Consider the following 19286-nt stretch of genomic DNA (forward strand, 5'->3'; position numbering starts at 1 on the left):
AAAATCATACAAAAATATATAAATATATAATATATATAACAAACCATAAGCCCCCCAGTTATATTATTACATATCATACAGTAATAATTTACCATTATTATTAATTTATCTATGTATAGACAGCACTTTCATGATGTACATAGTTAAGACAGGAAAAACATCAACTGCTTTCTATAATGTGTAGTTTTAATCTATAATAGGGGTCAATGAAGTTGTCCACCCCAAAATGTATTTCTAAATAAATTATATAATTGAAAATACATAGTTAACATAATCTGGATCCACTTTTGAAATAATTAACATAATAATAATAACACAATAGCATACATTTTGAATGTTTTGATTATGCTTCCCCCTATTGACCCCGCTCAGTGGTCTGAACGGATGTATATCCAAAAATAAGTGGAAATTATGTCAATTTACTTCATCCTGATACCTGGGCTTGCTATTGGACTACACACAGTTACTGATGACTGGCACGTTATGCCTCTATGCCTATTAGAGAGACTGAATTGTGCATTTGTGGAAGTCTGGATCTGTAAAATAGGCAAATATGTAGAGTGGCCTATAGTGATTACTGAAAAATGTTTTACATCACTATTGGATGACACTGTGTGGTAAATACCAGCTGCACATGTCAAAACTGACAGAACAATGTGGTTCTGCACAAACGTCCGTGGAATTGTCACAGGTCTATTGTCTGATTACACTCAAACGTAGAGACAAAACACGCTCAGAGCTCAGGAGCCATTGTTCATTGTATTCAGTGGTTTTAACGGTTCCAGATAAAGTGCCATTCTCAACAGGCACTGACACAGCACATCCACCACACAGATCTGTAGTTTACCTGCATGTTCCCCAAAATACAGCAGTGATCATTGAAGAGATGGATGTTTGCTGGACTGATGTCAGTCTCCTGGTGACACTGGCCCCGAAGATTAGAGGTTGTGGCGTACACGTGCATGTGGCACGAGATTTTTTGTAACGTATTTCACAATAGGAAGAAGGGGATCTTGCCAAACTCTCTTTTACTGACGGACTGATAATCCTCTGCAGGATGAGGACTGAAGTTCTGCTGCTGGTTGCGGGGTTGTGTGTGTTGAATGTCACATCGTCACTGAAAATCTGCGCTTTCAATATTCAGAGTTTTGGTGAGGCAAAGGCAAACAACCAGAAGGTGATGGCGATTCTATTGAAGGTACTGGTGCTGTGTGTGCCCGACGACTAGAGCAATAATCGAAATAAATCTCTACAGCTGAAAATATATTTTTTAAACGATTTTGTTTCTCCTAAGATCCTTTCTCGGTGTGACTTGTGTCTCATTCAAGAGGTCCGAGACTCTAAAGGGGAAGCAATACAAACTTTGGTTAAGGATCTGAACAGGTACGATCGTTTTCTCGGGGTTCATTTCAAAAACTCCACATTTAAATCATCCTGTGTATCAACTTCAACATGATGTCATTCATGTTGTTGTCGGCAGATTTGACAAATCCAACTCCTACTCCTACGTGGAGAGTGAAAGGCTGGGTAGAAAAACCTACAAGGAACAGTATGTCTACATTTACAGGTAACTGATGCTTCTCATCAAACAAGACCCATGACGTGATGATGGTCAGTTCAACATGACATCATCATCACCACAGTGTTCTTCCTCTCCTCTCATCGTCAGGGACGACGTGTTGAAGGTCAAAGAGCTTTATCAGTATCCAAGAGTGGATGAAGGGACCAATGAAACTGATGTTTTCTCCAGAGAGCCTTTCATCATCCGCTTTCACTCCCCCACAACATGTAAGAACAAATGAAAGATGTGTTTGGAATGAGAAAGGAAAAGAAACTGGACTCTACCACACTCTGGGAATACAGTGGTTCTGGAGTATCTGTGCTGTTTGGCAAGTTTCAGAAACCTGGGTAAGCTCTTCTCCTGGTTTTGGACATGCTATAGATGGATTAGATGTATCCAGGTTTCTAATCTTTCTGTGTCGTGTGTACTGGTGAGTTCAATGTCAAGTCTATGTAGTAGTTAGTAACAATTATAGTGGTTCGTAGATCTAGTCAATTTACTGTCCATGTTAATTACGTCTTCCACTACTGGCGACCAAATGAAATAGCTAAATCAAGGAGAATGGTCAATGCGGCTGCCAGAAACCAAAGTAGATTTGTCAGTAAATACAGAATTTACAGATTTTATGGATTCAAAGAGAAACGTGCATCATGTGTGCAGTCAGAATTAAAGCTGGACGATGTTAGAAATATGAATTGCTGGGATATGCAGGAGTATGGATAACCAGGTTCCCCTGTTTTTGATGTAAACGACATATTGTGAGTATGATCAAATCCATGATAGATGGTTTGTCATGTGTTTAAATACACAGTATCCTGTGCATGCACATGTTGTCATTATATATGTGTTGTAATGTGTTTTGTTTGTTTCCCAGTGGTGAAGGATTTTGTGCTGATTGGCCAGCACACCAGTCCAAAAACTGCCATGAAGGAGATTGATGAGCTGTATACTGTCTTCAAAGGAATTTACAGGAAGTGGAAGAATGATGTAGGTCGATGTGTATTTTTGCTTCATCATTTTAATCTATATCTTGATCTGAATTCTTCGGCCTAGCCTTGCGTTAGTGTCTCTCTTGTCTCACAGGATGAAATTTGTAAATGACTCCCCTTTTTGCTTCCTCTCGCTCACACCAGAACGTGATGATCCTGGGTGACCTCAACGCCGGCTGCAGCTACGTCACCATCAAGGGCTGGAGAGCAGTGCGTCTGAGGAGTGACCCCAGGTTCCGTTGGTTAATTGGAGATGAACAAGACACTACTGTGCGGAAGAAGACGCACTGCGCCTACGACAGGTCAGCGACTGCAGGAAACGGAATCACACATACAGTATGTAGACACCAATCGTGTGAGTGATTTTCTTATTTCTTCAAACAGGATCATCGTCCATGGACGTGAAATCATTTCCAGCGTAGTGCCAGGTTCAGCTCAACCGTTCAACTTTAAAGAGAGTTTTCATCTCACTGAACAGGAGGTAAACTTGTTGCCTTGTGAACCTTTACTTTTATCAGTTCCGTTTTTTTACCTGACACGAACATCACTCCTCATCTCTCGGTGGCTCTCTAGGCTCTTGAGGTGAGTGATCATTTTCCAGTGGAAGTTGACCTGAAGCCCAACCACCGCTACCTCCTCCGCCACGAGCTGTGAACCACTTAGGATGAGCATTACCAAACCAGGACTTCTTCTTTATAACTGTAGTTTTAATCAGTTTTATTTATCATTTTAAATAAATGAAAGTACCCAACAGAATATTCATTGTGCTATTCTTTTATAATGACAAATAAAGTCGGCATGAACATGAGCTGTTTCACCACAACGGAACTTCGTGTCTGACTGCTCAAGTTCATATTGTGCATCTGAAACTAAAACCACATCAAAGCTGACATCATTTCAGGAGCTCCTGAAGGTACGTTCCTGCAACAACAAAACACATTACTTTAGTGACTTTTCAGAGCAAAACGTTTTAAACCTAATTTTATATCCTCGTCTTTTATGGCAAGATTACATAATGCCGACATTTGATGTAAAATATTTTACCAAATGTTTTAGTTTTATAATCACGCACCTTCTGCTTGACAGGAAGCCACTTGCAGCAACAACAGAGGAGAGTTGCTTCGCACTCTCTTCCCTTCTGAGGAGACTGTCTGTGGCAATGCGTTAACTTTTGTCTTGTTCTAAGACCTGATATGATCAACTGACTTGTCAATTTGCAAAGATGGAGCAAAGTCTTTCTGATCTACTTAGTGATGCACTATCAGGTAAGAAACAAGTTGTAGTATTGTTGTGTTTTTTTCTACTTATTCTAACTGTTAACAAATGAGTTATTATCAAAAGATGATGTCGTTGCAGAGACGTCTGTTCCATCTTTCCTCGACGGAGATTTAGACTTTGGCAATTTCAATTTTGATGAAAAGTTTGAGGAAGACGAGAAAGGCGCCTCTGATGAAGACGGGGCTCGGCACCAGGAAGGAACTGGTGAAACTGCACTTATGTCTAACATGGAAACTAAAGATATACACAAGAGTGACAGTGTTGATAAAGGGCAGAGTGATGATAATAATGAGAAAGAGGATTTTCAAGGTGTCGGGGTCAGTCTCGTGAGCATGGACAGAACAGCAGAGGAGGATTACACAAGCTCGGATGGAGAAGGTTCTGCCTCTGGAGAGGACGAGGATATGGGCACAGGAGAGAAACCAGGGGATTTGTTGATGTCAGTTTGCTGCAGCGATGAGTTCTGCGATGGTAATAAAGAGGACAGGATCTTTGCTGAGGGACAACCTCTGGCCCCAGAGGGTGCTGAAAACCCTCAAGTTAGAAACGAGGAACAAGGTGAGAGTGAGAGTGAGAGCGATGAGGAGGTGTCCTATTTTGGGCAAGTCCCTGAACGTGGCAGTGAGGTGATGATTAAAGGTGATGGGATTGAAGACGATGAGCGAAAAAGTGAAGAAGACGAGCAAGAGGACTCATCTGATTCCGAGTGTGAGAGCATGAAAGTCGAACAAGAAGAAAATGTTTTTGCTCAGTGCCTTGAGCAGGAGGTTGAAAGTCCTTTCAGAGGTGACCCTGCGACAACCGGTCTGGAGTTTCCAGAAATCTCGGAGCAAAATCTGCAGGTTCTTGTAGCTGAAGTCGACAGTGAGGTGAAAATGAAGGATTTCTCCGAGGAGGAACATCAAGAGGCAGGTGAGAGTTTTGCAGATTATCCCTCAGACTTCTCCTCGTGTGAATTTGTAGAGGATGGAGTCAAAAGTCAAGCAAGTAATTCCCTGTCAAGCGCCTTGCCTCGTGCATCCGACAGCTGTTCAAATGCAAAGCAGAACGTATGTCTGGAAGGAGCTGTGACAGATATAACGTGGATGGGAACGGAGGAGGATGCTGATGAGCAGGGAGACCTGTATTTGTCCAGCAGTGATTTGGAGACGGAGGCTGTTGAGTCTAGGAGTTTCCAGGAGACAGCTGGAGAAAAGGACAAAGGACAAACAGACATTGTTGAGAAGATGTTGGGGGAAGCAGCTGTGACAGTGTGTGATGATGAAGGTGAGACAGGTGAGAGTGACTCCTATAGCTCCAGTGATGATGATGATGATGATGATGATGAGGTGCAAGAGGGGAGGAGAGAGGAGGAACTCTTAACTCATATATGCCCACAACACGACACCCTGCTTGACAGTGTGAGTAGCGCTGCGTTTTCCAGGTGGAGCAACTCTGATGACCAACACATCACAAACAACAGAGTGGAGCCATCAGACTTCCACATGAAGTGGGATTTCGACGTGTCAAAAACTGCTTCCATCCTGTTTGAAGACCCGTTAACCACAGAAGACACAGACAGAGCGGAAACGCTTCTTTTAGATGTGAGTCAGCGTCCGGCAGAAGACGTCAGCAGCTACTCAGTGGTACAGAGGGAGAGTAGCAACAACACAAGCCCCTCTTACCAGGGATCCCTGGATGACAGCTTCTTCTTTAACACCGAACTCCAGGCCTCGGGGGTCACTGAGCTGGGGCCGCTGGGAGAAAACCTATATGAAGAGGAGAGGAGCTGGGAACAAGAGGAGGAGAGAATCAAGGCTTTCTTCAAGTTTTACGATGACAGCGAAGGGGAGGATGAAAGAGAAGGTGAGTGAAGATGAGATGGGTATGATGATAACAGGTGTTAGGTGTATTCCACAATTGATAATTTTCCATTTGTTGTTTTATGTTTTTTAGAGAGGCCGATAAAAGTTCAGTTTTGTGCAGATCCACTTTCCCAAGTCATTCACTATGAAACTGACAGGTGAGCACTGAGCATTGTTTCTTGAACAATCACTACAACCTGATGTGTGACGGATCGACCACAACACCGTGTCTCCTTCTTCTTTTCTCAGCAGTGACAGAGATTCACTCAGCAGCTCCACGGACAGGGAGGAGGACCTGAGCTCTGCAGAAACATCTGAAGTGAGAACATGATCATCTGCACGTGGGCACAAAGGAGAAACACACATGAAAACGTTGTTTGTCTGCTTTGTCTTGTGCCCAGGAGCCGAGGGACTCTGATGACACGCTGCAAACGATACCTGCTTGTGATCCCCCAGACACTCGGACGCTGAGCGAGCTGGAGAACAATCTCAGCAACACACACATCTGTAGCAGAAAGGTGTGTACCCGCTGGCTATTAATGAACATGCACTTTGTTTGTTTGTTTGTTCCTTAATTGTTTGTTTGTTTTCCTTGCAGTGTCTCTGCATGCTGAAGTTGATACTGAAGATGGGCCTGGTGATCGCGATGGGGCTGCTGGTGTTCTGGTTGGCCACAGACCAACCAGACTGGCTCAGCCAAGCTTCCTTCTTCTAGGGCTGAAGCTCATGTTTCGCCATTAACACATGTAATATTATGCTTTATCATTTTATCTCATCTTATGTGCTTACAAATGATGAACAAAAAAATCTAAAGTGACAATATCAATTTGTAGTGTAGTAGTCGTAGTGTAAAGTGGTAGATCTATTATCTGTAATATGCAACACTGTGCTTAATAAAGATCTATCTTTGTTTAAAATGGTGCAGAAGACGTGTTCTTATCAGATCAGCCCTAAACTGATGCCTCCACTGCACTTTCTGTGAATAAGTGACAAGCCTGACAATAATTGAATTTCATTATTAGTTGAATTATTTCCATTTTGGAAATAATTATTATTTCAAATGAAACCTGCTTTTTACTCCAATACAAGTATCTGATAAAATAATATCAGTTATATTTACTAGTACCAGTTACTCTGCAAATAAAGCTTTAACATACAAAACATAATGCACAACTTACAATATTTAAACAGTTTTAATTATTTGATCGTTCTAATCAACCAGTCATAATATAGTAGTTACACATACATGTATATATATATATATATATATATATATATATATATATATATATATATATATATATATATGCATATATAATATAACATACATGCATGAATTTATGAATATATAATATATATTCATGGTCTTAATATTTCAATTATGAAAATATTTGTTGATTAGACTTGTGTTTATTCACACTCATAGATTAGACTATTGCACATATAACAGTTAAAATATTGTGTAAATGGTGGGTTGGAACATAATTATTTAATCCAATTAATGTTAATAAAAAACAAACAAAGAATTATATAGCAAAGGGAAGGGGCATTTTGTTGACAATAATTATAACAGAGTTCACACACTACCATCAGTGAGTATTAATATCCGCCTGCTGGTGGCGCTGCTCCGTTTCTAACAAGAACAGGAGAATATTAAAAAAGAATTGAAGAATGAGCCAAACGGAAGTGGCGTAACCATTTGACTGAAGGTGCGAATGTTTTAACGTCTGCCTCAAGAAACGGGGGCGGGTTTAAAGACCTCAGCGTGTTCCCCGAGCCGCCGGAGGACCCGTCCGTGTTTCCCGCGCGACAAAACGAGCCCACGCTCAGTGTCCGAGGGCGGGCGGAGTTATGGTCGTCGTCTTCGTCTGGTAACTGAAACTACAGCTCGACCGAAACGACGCTGAGCGCGCCACAACACCGCGGGTCGAGCGAACGGAGCCAGTTCAAGAACAATGTCTTCGCTAGGCAGTAGAAGTGCGCAGGAAATCAGCGAGCTGCTGGATGAGTACGGGATCAAGCACGGACCTGTGGTCGGTGAGCGGCTCCGATCGGTTACTCGTGTGTCCCGTCGTTCAGGCGACGTTTCACGTTAAGTTCGCGGGCCCGCGTGAGTCCACTCCTGGCTACGGTTCGTCCGTTAATCCTGACATGGACCTTTTTTTGTTCTCAGACAGCACCAGAAGTCTGTATGAGAAGAAGCTGAGAGAAGCCATGGCCAAAGGGAAGCGAGCCAAGTCCGAAGCCTCACCTGACAAGACCTACTACAGAGAAGAGCGTAACTGTCCTTTAATTTGATTTTCACTTACTTCACATGCAGGACGCAAAGTGCTTTACTCACTTCTTAAGGACGTGCATTTGCTGTACACATGAATAATAACTTTACTGTGACTAAAAGATTTGTACATATCAAATAATAATATCCGAGCACTGTATAAGAAAACATCTGCAACCTGCTCATCCATGCAATGATCCAGTCAGCCAATCACGTGGAAGCAGTTTAATGCAAAAGAAACCTAAACTGAAATTCTTCAGTTAATGTTAATCATATCAAACATCAGAATGAGGAATAAGTGTCAGCGACCTGTTTCATGATTGGTGGCTGGTTTGAGTATTTCGGAGAACTGTGGCTTTCCTGTGATTTCTTTTATACACTCAACAGTCTCAGTCAAACAGAATGGTGCAGAAAAGATAAATACATGAATTTTTTAAAAATCAGGAGCTGTGCAGACAGAAACACCTTGTTGATGAGAGAGGTCAGAGGACAATAAGCTAGAAGAATTAAGTCTCTCGGAAAACACAACACGTCGATCCTTGAGGTGGATGAACTGCAAGACCTCAAAGGCACACGCACTCCTGTGATCTGTGATGTCATCACACAGATTTGAGATTGCTTTTAGCAATGAAAAGTGCTTTATAAATGCAATTTATTATTATTATAACAGGTAGTGAATCCCCTCAGAATCCCATCCTGTGGATTATAGAAAACACAAGAGGCGAGACATTGAGTTACTTGACCACACACACCGAGACCACCACCCTGAAAGAGGAGCACTTCTCAGAAACCACACACACCTAAATGATTAATAAAGCAACTCTTCATCACAACAAGGCCTGGTTTTTACGAACCATTGTCTGTAAAGGAAAAAACAGAGTCCTTACCGGGCTCGATTTAAAACTATCCAAGCAGCACACAACTCCCGCACTATTTTGTCATTGGTTGTTCGAGCCGGATCATAAATTCCTGTGGAAAGATGCAACACCCTGAGCCAGATAAAGGTGCGGTGCCAAGAACCCCCGAAGACTGGCAAAAGTCCCCTCCCACCTGTCAGACTATGACCTAAGAAGGGTCCCCAGAAGCAGTTCCGTACCCACTTTCCCCAGACCACTCAAGAAGCCTGAGGCACTGTACCAGACCATAATGTGTTGAAGGAAAAGTGTGAACAGATGCAGGAGGACCTGCACAACACATCCAGCCAGATGCCAGATCTGTCCACCAGGTGGCAGCAGATCTGAGGCATAAGAATATGCAAATACCTGAGATTTAACAAGCCCGTGCCGATCTCCAGCTGAAACAGAATTCTGTGACTGAGATTATTAGAGATCTACTCAAACCTACCATATGGCATCAACAGCATGAATGTAGTGTTTCCTTGGTCTAACCGAAAATATTCCACGCTTCCAAGTGGTCGTTCATTGGTTATTACAGACAAATTCTATAGTTTTTCCATCATAAGATAAATAAGATGCACAAAGCGAAGGGAAAACAATGAACCGCCATTCTGGGGGGGTTGGCAACATTACGCCACTAACCTGTGAAATTGAACCTCTGCCTGAACCTGACATATTACTGCGCAGCAATCACTGTTCTCCCAAGTATTGCAAATGTGCTGGAAGTATAATGGGACTATGCCTTGACATTTAGTGTTATACTTGTGTTTTTATTACAGAGGAGGAAGTCACCTATGTTTACAGGACACCAGTAAGTATCTCTTTCCCTGCTGCATCCGGGTGTTGCGTTGTTGTTTCCCATTACATGCCCCTTGAATCTGAATGTGGCCAGTGGGAAGAGACCGTTTTTTTTGTTCATTCAAGTAATAGGGCTTGATTGTTTATATCTATTGTGGTTTTGTATGAACACTTTTGTGAAACACAGTAGTTATTGTCTCTTTGATTCCAATTTTGCAGGTCAGAAGTGAAGGAACAGAAGACTATGAAGACAGGTCTGTTATTTTACTAATTCCCTACTTGGTTTAAACAGTGATTGCCTTCCCTCTATCCTTATCCTCTTTTTTTTTTATCAAATAAGCTCATACAAATCAGTCTGATTTATTAATGACTTCTCACCTGAGCAGAGGGTCTTACATGAGCTCAAGACCAAGATGTGCGGAGAGGGAATTTGAAAACGAGTAAGTTACTATTATTAAACAGTTTTTGTCATTCCAGTTGACAAGGTACACAAAACCCTCACATGTACACATTTTATGTTGCTCTCTGCAGGACGTCCTACTCAACCTACCTAAGGTCACGACCTGAATACAGAGGGAGGGATTTTGTTGATGAGTAAGTATTTTTTCAGTCAATTTGGTTTGTTCACATCACAGATTTTACATACAGAACATGATCAAATCATTTTGGGAATACAACCATCTAAATTGCATTTACCTGATCGATCAGGGAGAGTGTTGGGAGCCTACAAAAATGAATCCTCACCACTGGAACTGAATAGATTAATCACATTTGGTTGAAATAGCACATCTTGGACACATAAAAAGATATTTTTAGCAGAGGCATGGATTTCTCAAGTGTTTCAAGCATTGAATGACAGGTGAATTACTGATGAATCTTTGCACCTCACTGTGGCCTAACCAACATTACACTAGTTGAAACCATAGCTTACTTATGTCAGAGCTCAAAACAGTTTGACATTTGGTTACTCTAATTTGGTCAATTATATAATGTAGCATAATTCTTCTTATTCCTCTCCCAGACACTCCATGTATGATACGCCGTCCACTTACAGAAACTCCTCCTTGAAATCGACGCCCATGAAATCTGGTCAAGATGCTCCCAAGGCACCGAAGTCGTCTCGCCTCATCCCACTGTGGGTTCAGCTTGTGTTCTTCTTGGCGATGGTAGTTTTCCTGTACTTGGTTTTTTCCAGCATGGAGACAAATGAATCCATCAAAGGGCTGGAATGATTCGCTCTTTGTTCACGCTCCCTTTATAGGGGCTGTTACACTTTGTGTATTTTGATTCAAGGAAATGTATTTTGGTTAATGCCTTTATTTTAGACATTGCTGAAATTGGGGTTTATGCAATATTTGTGTGCTTTATAATTGCAGTTTTATTTGCTTGCTTATACTTTAAGATAAAATACATGATTGTCACTAAGCTTCAGTAGAGCAGAACTACCAGAACAGAGGACGCCACTTCAGAAACACATAATCCTGTAATGTACTCAGTGATGTTTGGTGCTAAATGTGCCAAGTAAAAACATTTTAAATACAGTACTCACTCAAGATATTGTGCCACAGCAAAATATCCAATAATTAAACTACACATTCATTTCTCATCAAGGGACTATTGTGCAAAATTCGGATGCCATTTTATCTTATTCTGACTTAACAACTTTTCCCATGTGTTCTTATCTCAAAAACAAACAAATTAATACAAACTCATGTCTCAATGTTTATTTATCAAACTGCAGTTCAGTATTGATGGTACAAATCTTTTTAGTATCTCAAAAATGTTCTTTTTTGTTTTGTTATACGAGTATTTAGCAGTATATAATTCATGTATGATAACATGAAAATTGACCACATCTTGGTGGTCATATATTCAGAGTGGTTCCTTTGCTTCCCTTTGGGGTTGATCAGAAATGATTATTTTAAAATACAGTTTGGAAATTGTTTTAACAAAGCTTAACCTCAGCAGTTTAATTGGGATATAATTGTTAATATATTATTTTTTCAGAGTTGAATTAGTTGGGGAGAAGTTTTATGTTGAGTAAACATCTGAAGCTACACCGTTTATTCCAGCTGTAATATCATGTTAATGCTTTGTTTCACTGAGAAATCACACTTTTGTACCAACTAATCCAACCATTACATCGTGCAGAGTTTGATGTTGTTTGTTTTGTACTGCGGTTTCATAATTCAAAATATTAAATAGCTTGTATAAGCACACGTCTCAGGTTTTTTTATTAAGGGGCAAAAACAAATGTATGTTAAATAATTGAGGGTATAAAAATAAACAATATTGTGCATTTTTCTCCCTTTATGTATTTTGATCTGATGCAATAAATTACACAGTACATGCAGTAATATCTTTAAAAAAAATGAAACGAGAAGCTCCTACGACAGTAATATTTTAATCAACTCTAGTTTCTACTTTTCACACTTTAAGTGCAGTAATGTACATGTTAATGACATAAGATGAATAGTAGGGTTAGACTTGAAATACAAAAAACATCTAATCCTTTAAGGATCATTGATCTGTGGAAGTAAATGCATATTAAGCTAGTTCATCCTGCCATTAGTGTTACCTGGTAATAAATACAAAATGTTTATTTGAGCTGCATATACACAGAGACCTGAGGAACTCATTCAGTTCCCCCAGTTTAACTTTTGGTATCAATTTTCCACTCCATACATCTGGGGTCATGGCAGTTGCCAGGTCTGAGTGAATCTAAAGTCTTATTTGAACCAATATTATTCCATCACTGTCTTTGAGTAGAAAACTGTTTCTACTGTCTGTCAGTCTTCTGTGGCCATTGAGTCATATCTCACTATGGAACAATCCTTAGTAGCCAATCATAACTATTGCTTCCCTGCAGTAATACTAGCCTGAAGTTTGGTATGAAAGAAAAGTTGTAGTAGGATCTTGGTCTATGTTAGTGTCCAGTGAAAACTACCTCATCCAGGCCGAACTCAACTGGGTCCATCTGGTTGGTCTTTTTCCCCCCCAAAGGTTCAGTTCAGTGTTGCATGCCGTCTGAATCCATGTCGGACACAGTGGGAGCCCTCTGACTTTCCACTCACTAGTGATTCTGCTTGAAAGAAGAAACACAAAATGCTGCATTTAAATTTACCACCCTTGCACAATTACAAATATGGACACAGATGATGAAAGTAAAATATTTAAAAAAGTATGTCTTGTTGAGCCTCTCGAATCGCAACTTTGAAGAGTCCACACATAGCTATGCCGGCTGCCGAATGCAAATTTGGGCTAAACATATTGTGAACAAAAAATAATGTGAGGGGTATTTATTATATTATATATTCAGCGAGTCTTAATATGCTACTTCACCACAAGATTTCACTAAATCCTCCACACTGAACCTTTAAATACACTCAATATCAAATCCCCTATTTATATGTTGTAAAATTCTAAAACCTAACTTTTCAAGTGTGGTTAATAATTTTTATGTGCAAGAATTATGCCCTTCAGTACCTTAAGTTGTTCTGTAGCTTGTGTTCCCCCGTCATAGCTTGTTAATTGATAAGGCAACATAAGTGTTGTCCACACCTGTAAAGAGAAACACACTTATTACTATGGGTACACAAACAGGATGCTTTGTAGGAGTCGTATCTCTGTCTGAAGGCCTCGGTAAGAAAAATGAACTTACAGGTTCTGGTCTCTCGCTCCAGTTCAGAGGGCTTCTTCTCCTTGTTACAAAGTACCTTGGCCACAATGACTATAACGACGACGGCTACAACAAATGTCAGGCCAGACACAAGCCAGCTGATGACAATTGGACTCAGTACTGGATCTGGGTCTGAGGGTCAGAGGAGTTACCTGTGAGTTACATTCAGCGTGTGTTTTAATAGATGGAATTTCATCTACTGCAGCAACTAACTGCGTCAAGCTGAAGTACATTTATATAAAAGAGGAGAACAAACCTGTATAATAAAAAACTAAAGCATCAAATCAGGTCAAATTATCCCTTCAGATTTTAAGCACCCACAATACTTTGAAAACATCCCAATAGTCGGTAATATCATCAGTTTCACCTCTTATGGCTATCGGCAGGGGCTGGCTTTCTCTGGAGACAAAGGTGCGACCACCCAGCTGGACCCGATACAGGCAGTAATAGTAGCCCTCATTGGAGCTCTGGGCGTTAGGAAAGGTGAAGGTCACGGACGGGTGGAGGGCAGGCAGGGACTGGCGCACTGTGCCATTGGACCGGATCAGACGCAGCTGGAAGGAACCTCCAGGGTACTGTTTCAGCGTGGAGCAGGTGATGTTAAAACTTTGGCCCTTAATGACGGAACCAGCCGGGGCCTCAGAGGACGTGTTGTACCAGTGTTGGGGGGTCAGGAGTTCCACTGTGATCAGACGGAAAATAAATCAATAGGTTATTCAAGGTCATTCAGATCAGCCCCCTCTCTTGAAAATGCGTAGATTCTGATTTAACCGGATTCCGGCCTAAACCACAGATTTCCTCCCAAATGTATTATTACAAAATATTTTAAGAGATAGCCTTTTCAGCTCTGTTGACTCAAGATTTCTAAAAATTTATGAGGTGAGAGTCTGCTCTTAGAAAAACCAAAACATCAGATGAAGAATGCCACTACATGCAAAATATACATACCAATACCAACTTTTAGTAGGAAAAACAGAAACAAATTAATCAAAATGAATGGCAGTGTTATGCACCCAGCTACAGTGAATCAAACAATGACAATACTGAGGAGCAGGGAAACTAAAAATGTGACAAAATAACCTTGACTCAAAATGTACACTTTACATCTCACGGTCTTCTTCAGCAAATTGAGCAGGATATAGTGCCATCACGACCTTTGGCTCAAGAAGAGAAGGAAATCCAGGTGAAAGCTAAGTAAAGCTACTACTTTAACCTACGAGTCAAGATTATTTTATTACACATACTATTGCTGAAGATCAACAAGTATACATTAAAAAAAATCAATCCAAGAGATTTAATTGAAATTAAAATCTAATTTGTTGCAAATCCATTAGGCTGAGTCGGGCATAGAATCAAATATCGAATCTAGATTATGAAATAAAACAAAGAGCTATGAGAATGGGGGTTAGTGCAAAAGAGTTAATGAGGATTAGAGAATGCGGTTATAACTCACCCACTGTGATGTTGATGGAGTTGCTGGGTGGAGAGCTGAGCAGCTGAGAGGGGAAACCACCCTTGATCCTGTAACGACAACTGTAGCTGCCCTGGTGGAAAGTCTCTATGTCGGACAGTGTGAGCTCCACCCTGGTCTGGGTCTTGTCTGCCCTCTGTGTAACCAGCGGCGTGGAAACTCCGTGCTTGTACAGGTGGAAGTCACTCAGGTTGTGGCCCCGCAGGACACTGCATCGAAAGCGGACAGCCTCCCCGGGGGAGAACACAGTGTGAGGTGACAGCAGGGTGAGGGTGGGTGTTAAAAGGGTACCTGTAGATAAAAACAAGTTAAAGACAAAATGTTAGGAGGATTCAATGGACTAACTCTTGAGCTTTTCACTAACCATGCTGTCATGAGGACTATTCCAAATATTATCCTACTGTTCAAGCATCTTATAGCCTCTGAGTCCACAAAACTAAAAATCACTCAGTCAACCATCTGGCAGTACTCAGATAGTACTAAACAGATTGGAGTCTCACCTGAGCATTTCACCCCTGCATCATTCTCGTGGGTGCAGTAGGAGTTACTATGGAGGACGACGGCACAGCGTGTCAAACTGGACTCGTGCCCAGTGCACTGGACATGGCGCAGCAAGATCTCTCCCCTGCCTCCACCGAATGCTGCACCGTGACGGACCGATTCAGCCAAGCCACAGTCCAGCTCCAAGCACACCACGTCAGCCTCCCGGAGGTCCCAGCCGTGGTCGCAGACTGTGCCCCACTGTTCATGGCGGAGAACCTCCACTCTCCCGGAACAGTTGTTCTCTCCATCTACCAGTCTGACCCCACCTGTGGATCAGAGAGAAAAAATACTTGGAGACAAGAGTGTGTGGAAAAGGCCGAGGACGCAGCAGCTGGATAACATAGATCCCACACTTACCAAAAGCGTTGACTCCATCCCACAGAACACCTAACAGGCCTGTGGGAACACATTACAAACATGGCAATTAAAAACACAATCTTTTAGGATCACCCAACACTAGTGAAAGTAATGCGGTCTAATACAACCGTCCTTCCAATGATTGTCCCCTTTATCACAGTGTTCAGTGTTGGTACAAACTGAGTTCGATTTAGGTTTTAATTCATTACACACACACACACACACACATATATATATATATATATATATATATATATACATTTTTCTAAGAGTCATATTGGTGGTGTGGAGCGGTTGTGTAGCCTGACATTCAAAGATGTTTCTAACAGGTTATTTAGTCACACTCAGCACTGACAGAAATATTTCAAACTTGTATCACTTTATGGGAGAGTCTTCAAATAACCATACAGTTGAATGATTTCAGCTAACTGCGTATGAGTAATATTACAATGGTAATGTTTACATGTAGCCAACAGGTCCACAATCAACTCGCAGTGACGGTTAATTACACTATAGTGTCTCTGAAGTCTCACATGAGAGACATTCCTGTATTTTCTAAGGGGAATGTGATGTTGTCCTATTACATAATAACATAAGCCACCTGGCTGGTCCTGCCTCGGACCTACAGCAGCTAGCTTGTTGTACCGATGCTAGCTGCCTTAGCTTACCTGCTAAAAGGATGTGGAGGAATCTCAGCATCGTTCCCCTCACCCTTCCATCAGACGTCCGGGGGGGAAGGATACCCGTTGTCCCGGTGCTGGTCCCGGTGCTGGTGCCGGTGCTGTCAGCCGTTTAGAGGCGAGGACCACACAAGACATGAGCGGGCTTGTGTGCTGCTAAGACTTTTGGATCGGCTAACTGAACTAAGAGCTAACGGCTAAAGTTATGGCCGACTGACACTTAACAGCGCGGGTTGGAGTCAGTTTAAAAACATACCGAACACTGCTGGCGGACTGATAAGAAGATAATTCTAATAATGATTGTCACGATATACAGAGGATATGCCGGCGGCTCTCACAACAACGCGATGCCCAGGGAGTCGGTCGGACTCGGGGTACCGCTGGGTGCGCTTACATGCAGTCAGGCCGCCGTCATCACGTCAACTCTCCGGGAGCTGATGCTGCCTTCGCGTGCTACTCGGAAGATCCCAGATCCTCACTTGTGAAGTCGGATGTAGGGGGATGTCATGTTCAAGTGTTCTGTTGTCGGAACGAATTGAATTCCGAATGAAAACCGGCCACATGGCTAATTTAATAACGTTTTTACCGCGCTAGTAGTCTGTAGTGGACTACAGAACCTGGTGACAGGTTCTGGTCACCCCAACCCGGGAATTTGGGTATAAAAATGATCTCCGAGTTTCCCTCTCTTGAGGGGCGTTCACGGGCAATTTCCAAGTCGCCAAGTTGTATTTACCATAATTCCGATATAACACGAAGGCAGCATAAAATCCGCTGCTGAGCCCTTCTCCCTGCGGCAGACAGAGGTCAGTGCACCGCACCGCACCGCATTTAGGAGGTCACGACTCTGCACAGGGGCCTCGCCTCAAACCCTGGGCCCTGTAAAGTCAATGTACATTCATTAAACTTATATAGTGGCGGGAGAGAAGTTTCTCGGAATGCTTTCATAGAAAATACATTGTAGTGGTGATCAGAACAAAATAAAAAAAATGTTCTCATTTTAAACATTGAACAATCCATCGATTATAATCGTGAATTATCATTATTGTTTATTTTTTAAATATCGTTTTGCCTCCTATCCCATAACAGGAAAATTGTAGAGTTTTCAAGTCTACCTAAATACAGCACTGAAATGTGCATTATGTTCATTCATAGTAATATTGGCTACTGTAATTGTTCCACCTGTACTGGTTGCAATGTCATCATCTCTTGAGTCAGTGTTATTATAAGTCATGGAGCCACCATGATGTCGGACAAAAGCAAACGTCATCTTTGTTTTGTCGAAAATACTAATAATTAACTTAAGCACCCTGAGCTGGCCATGTCAAGTGGAAGTGTTCTGCAAAATGATTAATTATGATAAGTGTTCTGTTTATATTTGTGCTCTGTTAAGGTCTATGTGTAAAGATGTACAGTTACTTTGGGATGGATTTTTTAATGTTAAACAGTGCATTTAACCCTGTTCACTTCAACAAACTGCATTAACATTCAACAGTAAAACATTCAACAAATATTCAGCCTTTCACTGTTACACATTCCAAGTTTATTTATTCTTATATTTGTATTCCTTGTTATTATTGTATATTTATTATATATATGATTTGAATTGTAGTTTTTATTACATATTTGATGTATTTATTATATCTTGCTCTTATTACTATTGCTATGTAAAGCACTTTATGACTTGTCTGTGAAAAGCGCTATACAAATAAACTAATTATTTTATTATTATAATTATATCCGGTAAAGTTATTAATAATTATTATTATGTTGTATCCTCTATTACTTACTAAACTACTTTATTTTTGCTACTACTACAGCTTCCCTGTTGAGATTTAAAAGATTTTCACATCAATAAAAACATTGAATTCAATATGTATTTCAAAAATATTGAATCTTGAATCATTGTCACGAAGGCCAGATTACATCCACTGTAGGTGTAAGGAAGTGATACCCTGCATACATTTCAGACAGAGGACTAACAGGCCTCCATTTATTGTAGATCTTTCAGAAATTTAATACTAACAAAATGTTAACTTCCTCATGCAACTTTTTAACAAGACCTGCAGCACTTGTTTCAAAAGTCTTTAGTCATGACCTTTATCTTCCTGGTAAGGGGCAATAAATGTGGATGAATCAACACAAAACACAAGAGGATGTTGTTTTTGCTGATGTGCATCTGACCGGTCCAATGGTTTCACAGTGACTCACTCAATAAATGTCCTGAGGCATGTTTCATTTCATTTCATTTTCTTATCATAGATGATGTGGCTTTTCTCAGGCCCACTGTGGCTCCTTCCTTATTTATGAATAGGCTTGTGCGGACAGTGAATGAAATACAGGAGAAATACAGGAGAAATCCTGAAAACCTACTTTTTGTCTGAAAAAGAGCAAAAGCTTTGGGATTTATTTTCCACCTAAGACAGAACCTCAGAATTTAATGCCAACACTACAGGGATGGCTCCAAAACAAATGTCAGATTACTAATAAATTGCCAAACCAGAGTCTAGACCTCTAATCAAATAAATGTAATGGGGTTTGAAACTTGTTCAATCGTGGTCCCCAAACAGTTTTGCAAATATAAATTGAAGCATTCAAATGTGCACAGATGTTAAGGATGCATTATTCACAAAACCTTGCTTTTAAAGATGGAAAATGCATTTTATATTTTGATTTAGGTCTGTTTGGTGTTAACCTATTATGCTGATCAAGATCATAAATTATAACATGTTGTAAAACATTAAACCGTAAAAAAAAGTCCAAAGGGGGTGAATCAGTTTTATGGTCGATATGTGGAGATAGTGGAAGTCTTAGTAGACATTACTGGAAACAGTAACCAATTCTCTGCAAACACGAAAAAGGAAATGATCAGAAACAACATGTGGACCTTCAGTCAGAATATAAACATAGTAGCAGGC

The 19286-nt window shown here is 40.9% G+C and overlaps 3 protein-coding genes and 1 long non-coding RNA gene across 9 annotated transcripts; 2 read left to right on the forward strand and 2 right to left on the reverse strand.

The window, feature by feature from the left end:
- The first annotated feature begins 31 nt into the window (after nt 1–31).
- Nucleotides 32–3265, forward strand: dnase1l1l (deoxyribonuclease I-like 1-like). Its single transcript, XM_035644966.2, has 8 exons — nt 32–1198; nt 1295–1383; nt 1481–1567; nt 1670–1788; nt 2436–2548; nt 2695–2852; nt 2935–3031; nt 3124–3265. Exons 1-8 carry the CDS (start codon nt 1058–1060, stop codon nt 3202–3204), a joined length of 885 nt encoding a protein of 294 aa, XP_035500859.1. The 5' UTR covers nt 32–1057; the 3' UTR covers nt 3205–3265.
- Nucleotides 2608–3766, reverse strand: LOC118316783. The gene is made up of 3 exons (XR_004795259.2): nt 3623–3766; nt 3083–3471; nt 2608–2860 (listed from the first exon to the last, which is right to left on the reverse strand). It is a non-coding gene; the product is annotated as an uncharacterized LOC118316783 (long non-coding RNA).
- Nucleotides 3630–6589, forward strand: si:dkey-183p4.10 (FK506-binding protein 5). 4 transcript variants are annotated; one of them, XM_035644964.2, is made up of 7 exons: nt 3681–3815; nt 3892–5411; nt 5538–5673; nt 5764–5830; nt 5922–5991; nt 6074–6190; nt 6271–6589. In XM_035644964.2, the coding sequence occupies exons 1-7, from the start codon at nt 3773–3775 to the stop codon at nt 6385–6387; spliced, it is 2070 nt and encodes a 689-aa protein (XP_035500857.2). In that variant the 5' UTR covers nt 3681–3772; the 3' UTR covers nt 6388–6589. The 4 variants fall into 4 exon arrangements, with proteins under 4 accessions (XP_035500854.2, XP_035500856.2, XP_035500857.2 ...); XM_035644961.2 differs by having other exon boundaries at nt 3630–3815; nt 3892–5673; XM_035644963.2 differs by having other exon boundaries at nt 3677–3815; nt 3907–5673.
- Nucleotides 6590–12026: 5437 nt separating this feature from the next.
- si:ch211-150o23.3 lies at nt 12027–17040 on the reverse strand. Of its 3 annotated transcripts, none has more exons than XM_035645817.2 (8): nt 16360–17020; nt 15692–15730; nt 15292–15600; nt 14774–15082; nt 13688–14002; nt 13303–13452; nt 13128–13202; nt 12027–12726 (listed from the first exon to the last, which is right to left on the reverse strand). In XM_035645817.2, the coding sequence occupies exons 1-7, from the start codon at nt 16388–16390 to the stop codon at nt 13159–13161; spliced, it is 1197 nt and encodes a 398-aa protein (XP_035501710.1). In that variant the 5' UTR covers nt 16391–17020; the 3' UTR covers nt 12027–12726; nt 13128–13158. The 3 variants fall into 3 exon arrangements, with proteins under 3 accessions (XP_035501710.1, XP_035501709.1, XP_035501712.1); XM_035645816.2 differs by having other exon boundaries at nt 12027–12723; nt 16360–17019; XM_035645819.2 differs by lacking the exons at nt 12027–12726; nt 13128–13202 and having other exon boundaries at nt 13306–13472; nt 16360–17040.
- Between the last annotated feature and the right edge of the window lie 2246 nt (nt 17041–19286).

Source organism: Scophthalmus maximus, chromosome 3 (genome assembly GCF_022379125.1).
Source record: "Scophthalmus maximus strain ysfricsl-2021 chromosome 3, ASM2237912v1, whole genome shotgun sequence".
In the NCBI taxonomy this organism is placed as follows: domain Eukaryota; kingdom Metazoa; phylum Chordata; class Actinopteri; order Pleuronectiformes; family Scophthalmidae; genus Scophthalmus; species Scophthalmus maximus.

Coding starts and splice junctions, on each gene's coding strand:
- dnase1l1l (XM_035644966.2), top strand. CDS start 1,058: ATGAGGACTGAAGTTCTGCTGCTGGTTGCGGGGTTGTGTGTGTTGAAT. Junction 1,568..1,669: donor CAGTATGTCTACATTTACAG/GTAACTGATGCT, acceptor TCTCATCGTCAG/GGACGACGTGTTGAAGGTCA. Junction 2,853..2,934: donor ACGCACTGCGCCTACGACAG/GTCAGCGACTGC, acceptor TTCTTCAAACAG/GATCATCGTCCATGGACGTG.
- si:dkey-183p4.10 (XM_035644961.2), top strand. CDS start 3,773: ATGGAGCAAAGTCTTTCTGATCTACTTAGTGATGCACTATCAG. Junction 5,831..5,921: donor ATTCACTATGAAACTGACAG/GTGAGCACTGAG, acceptor TTCTTTTCTCAG/CAGTGACAGAGATTCACTCA. Junction 5,992..6,073: donor GCTCTGCAGAAACATCTGAA/GTGAGAACATGA, acceptor TCTTGTGCCCAG/GAGCCGAGGGACTCTGATGA.
- si:ch211-150o23.3 (XM_035645817.2), bottom strand. CDS start 16,390: ATGCTGAGATTCCTCCACATCCTTTTAGCAG. Junction 15,083..15,291: donor TGCAGGGGTGAAATGCTCAG/GTGAGACTCCAA, acceptor TTTTATCTACAG/GTACCCTTTTAACACCCACC. Junction 13,453..13,687: donor CCTGCCGATAGCCATAAGAG/GTGAAACTGATG, acceptor TCTGACCCTCAG/ACCCAGATCCAGTACTGAGT.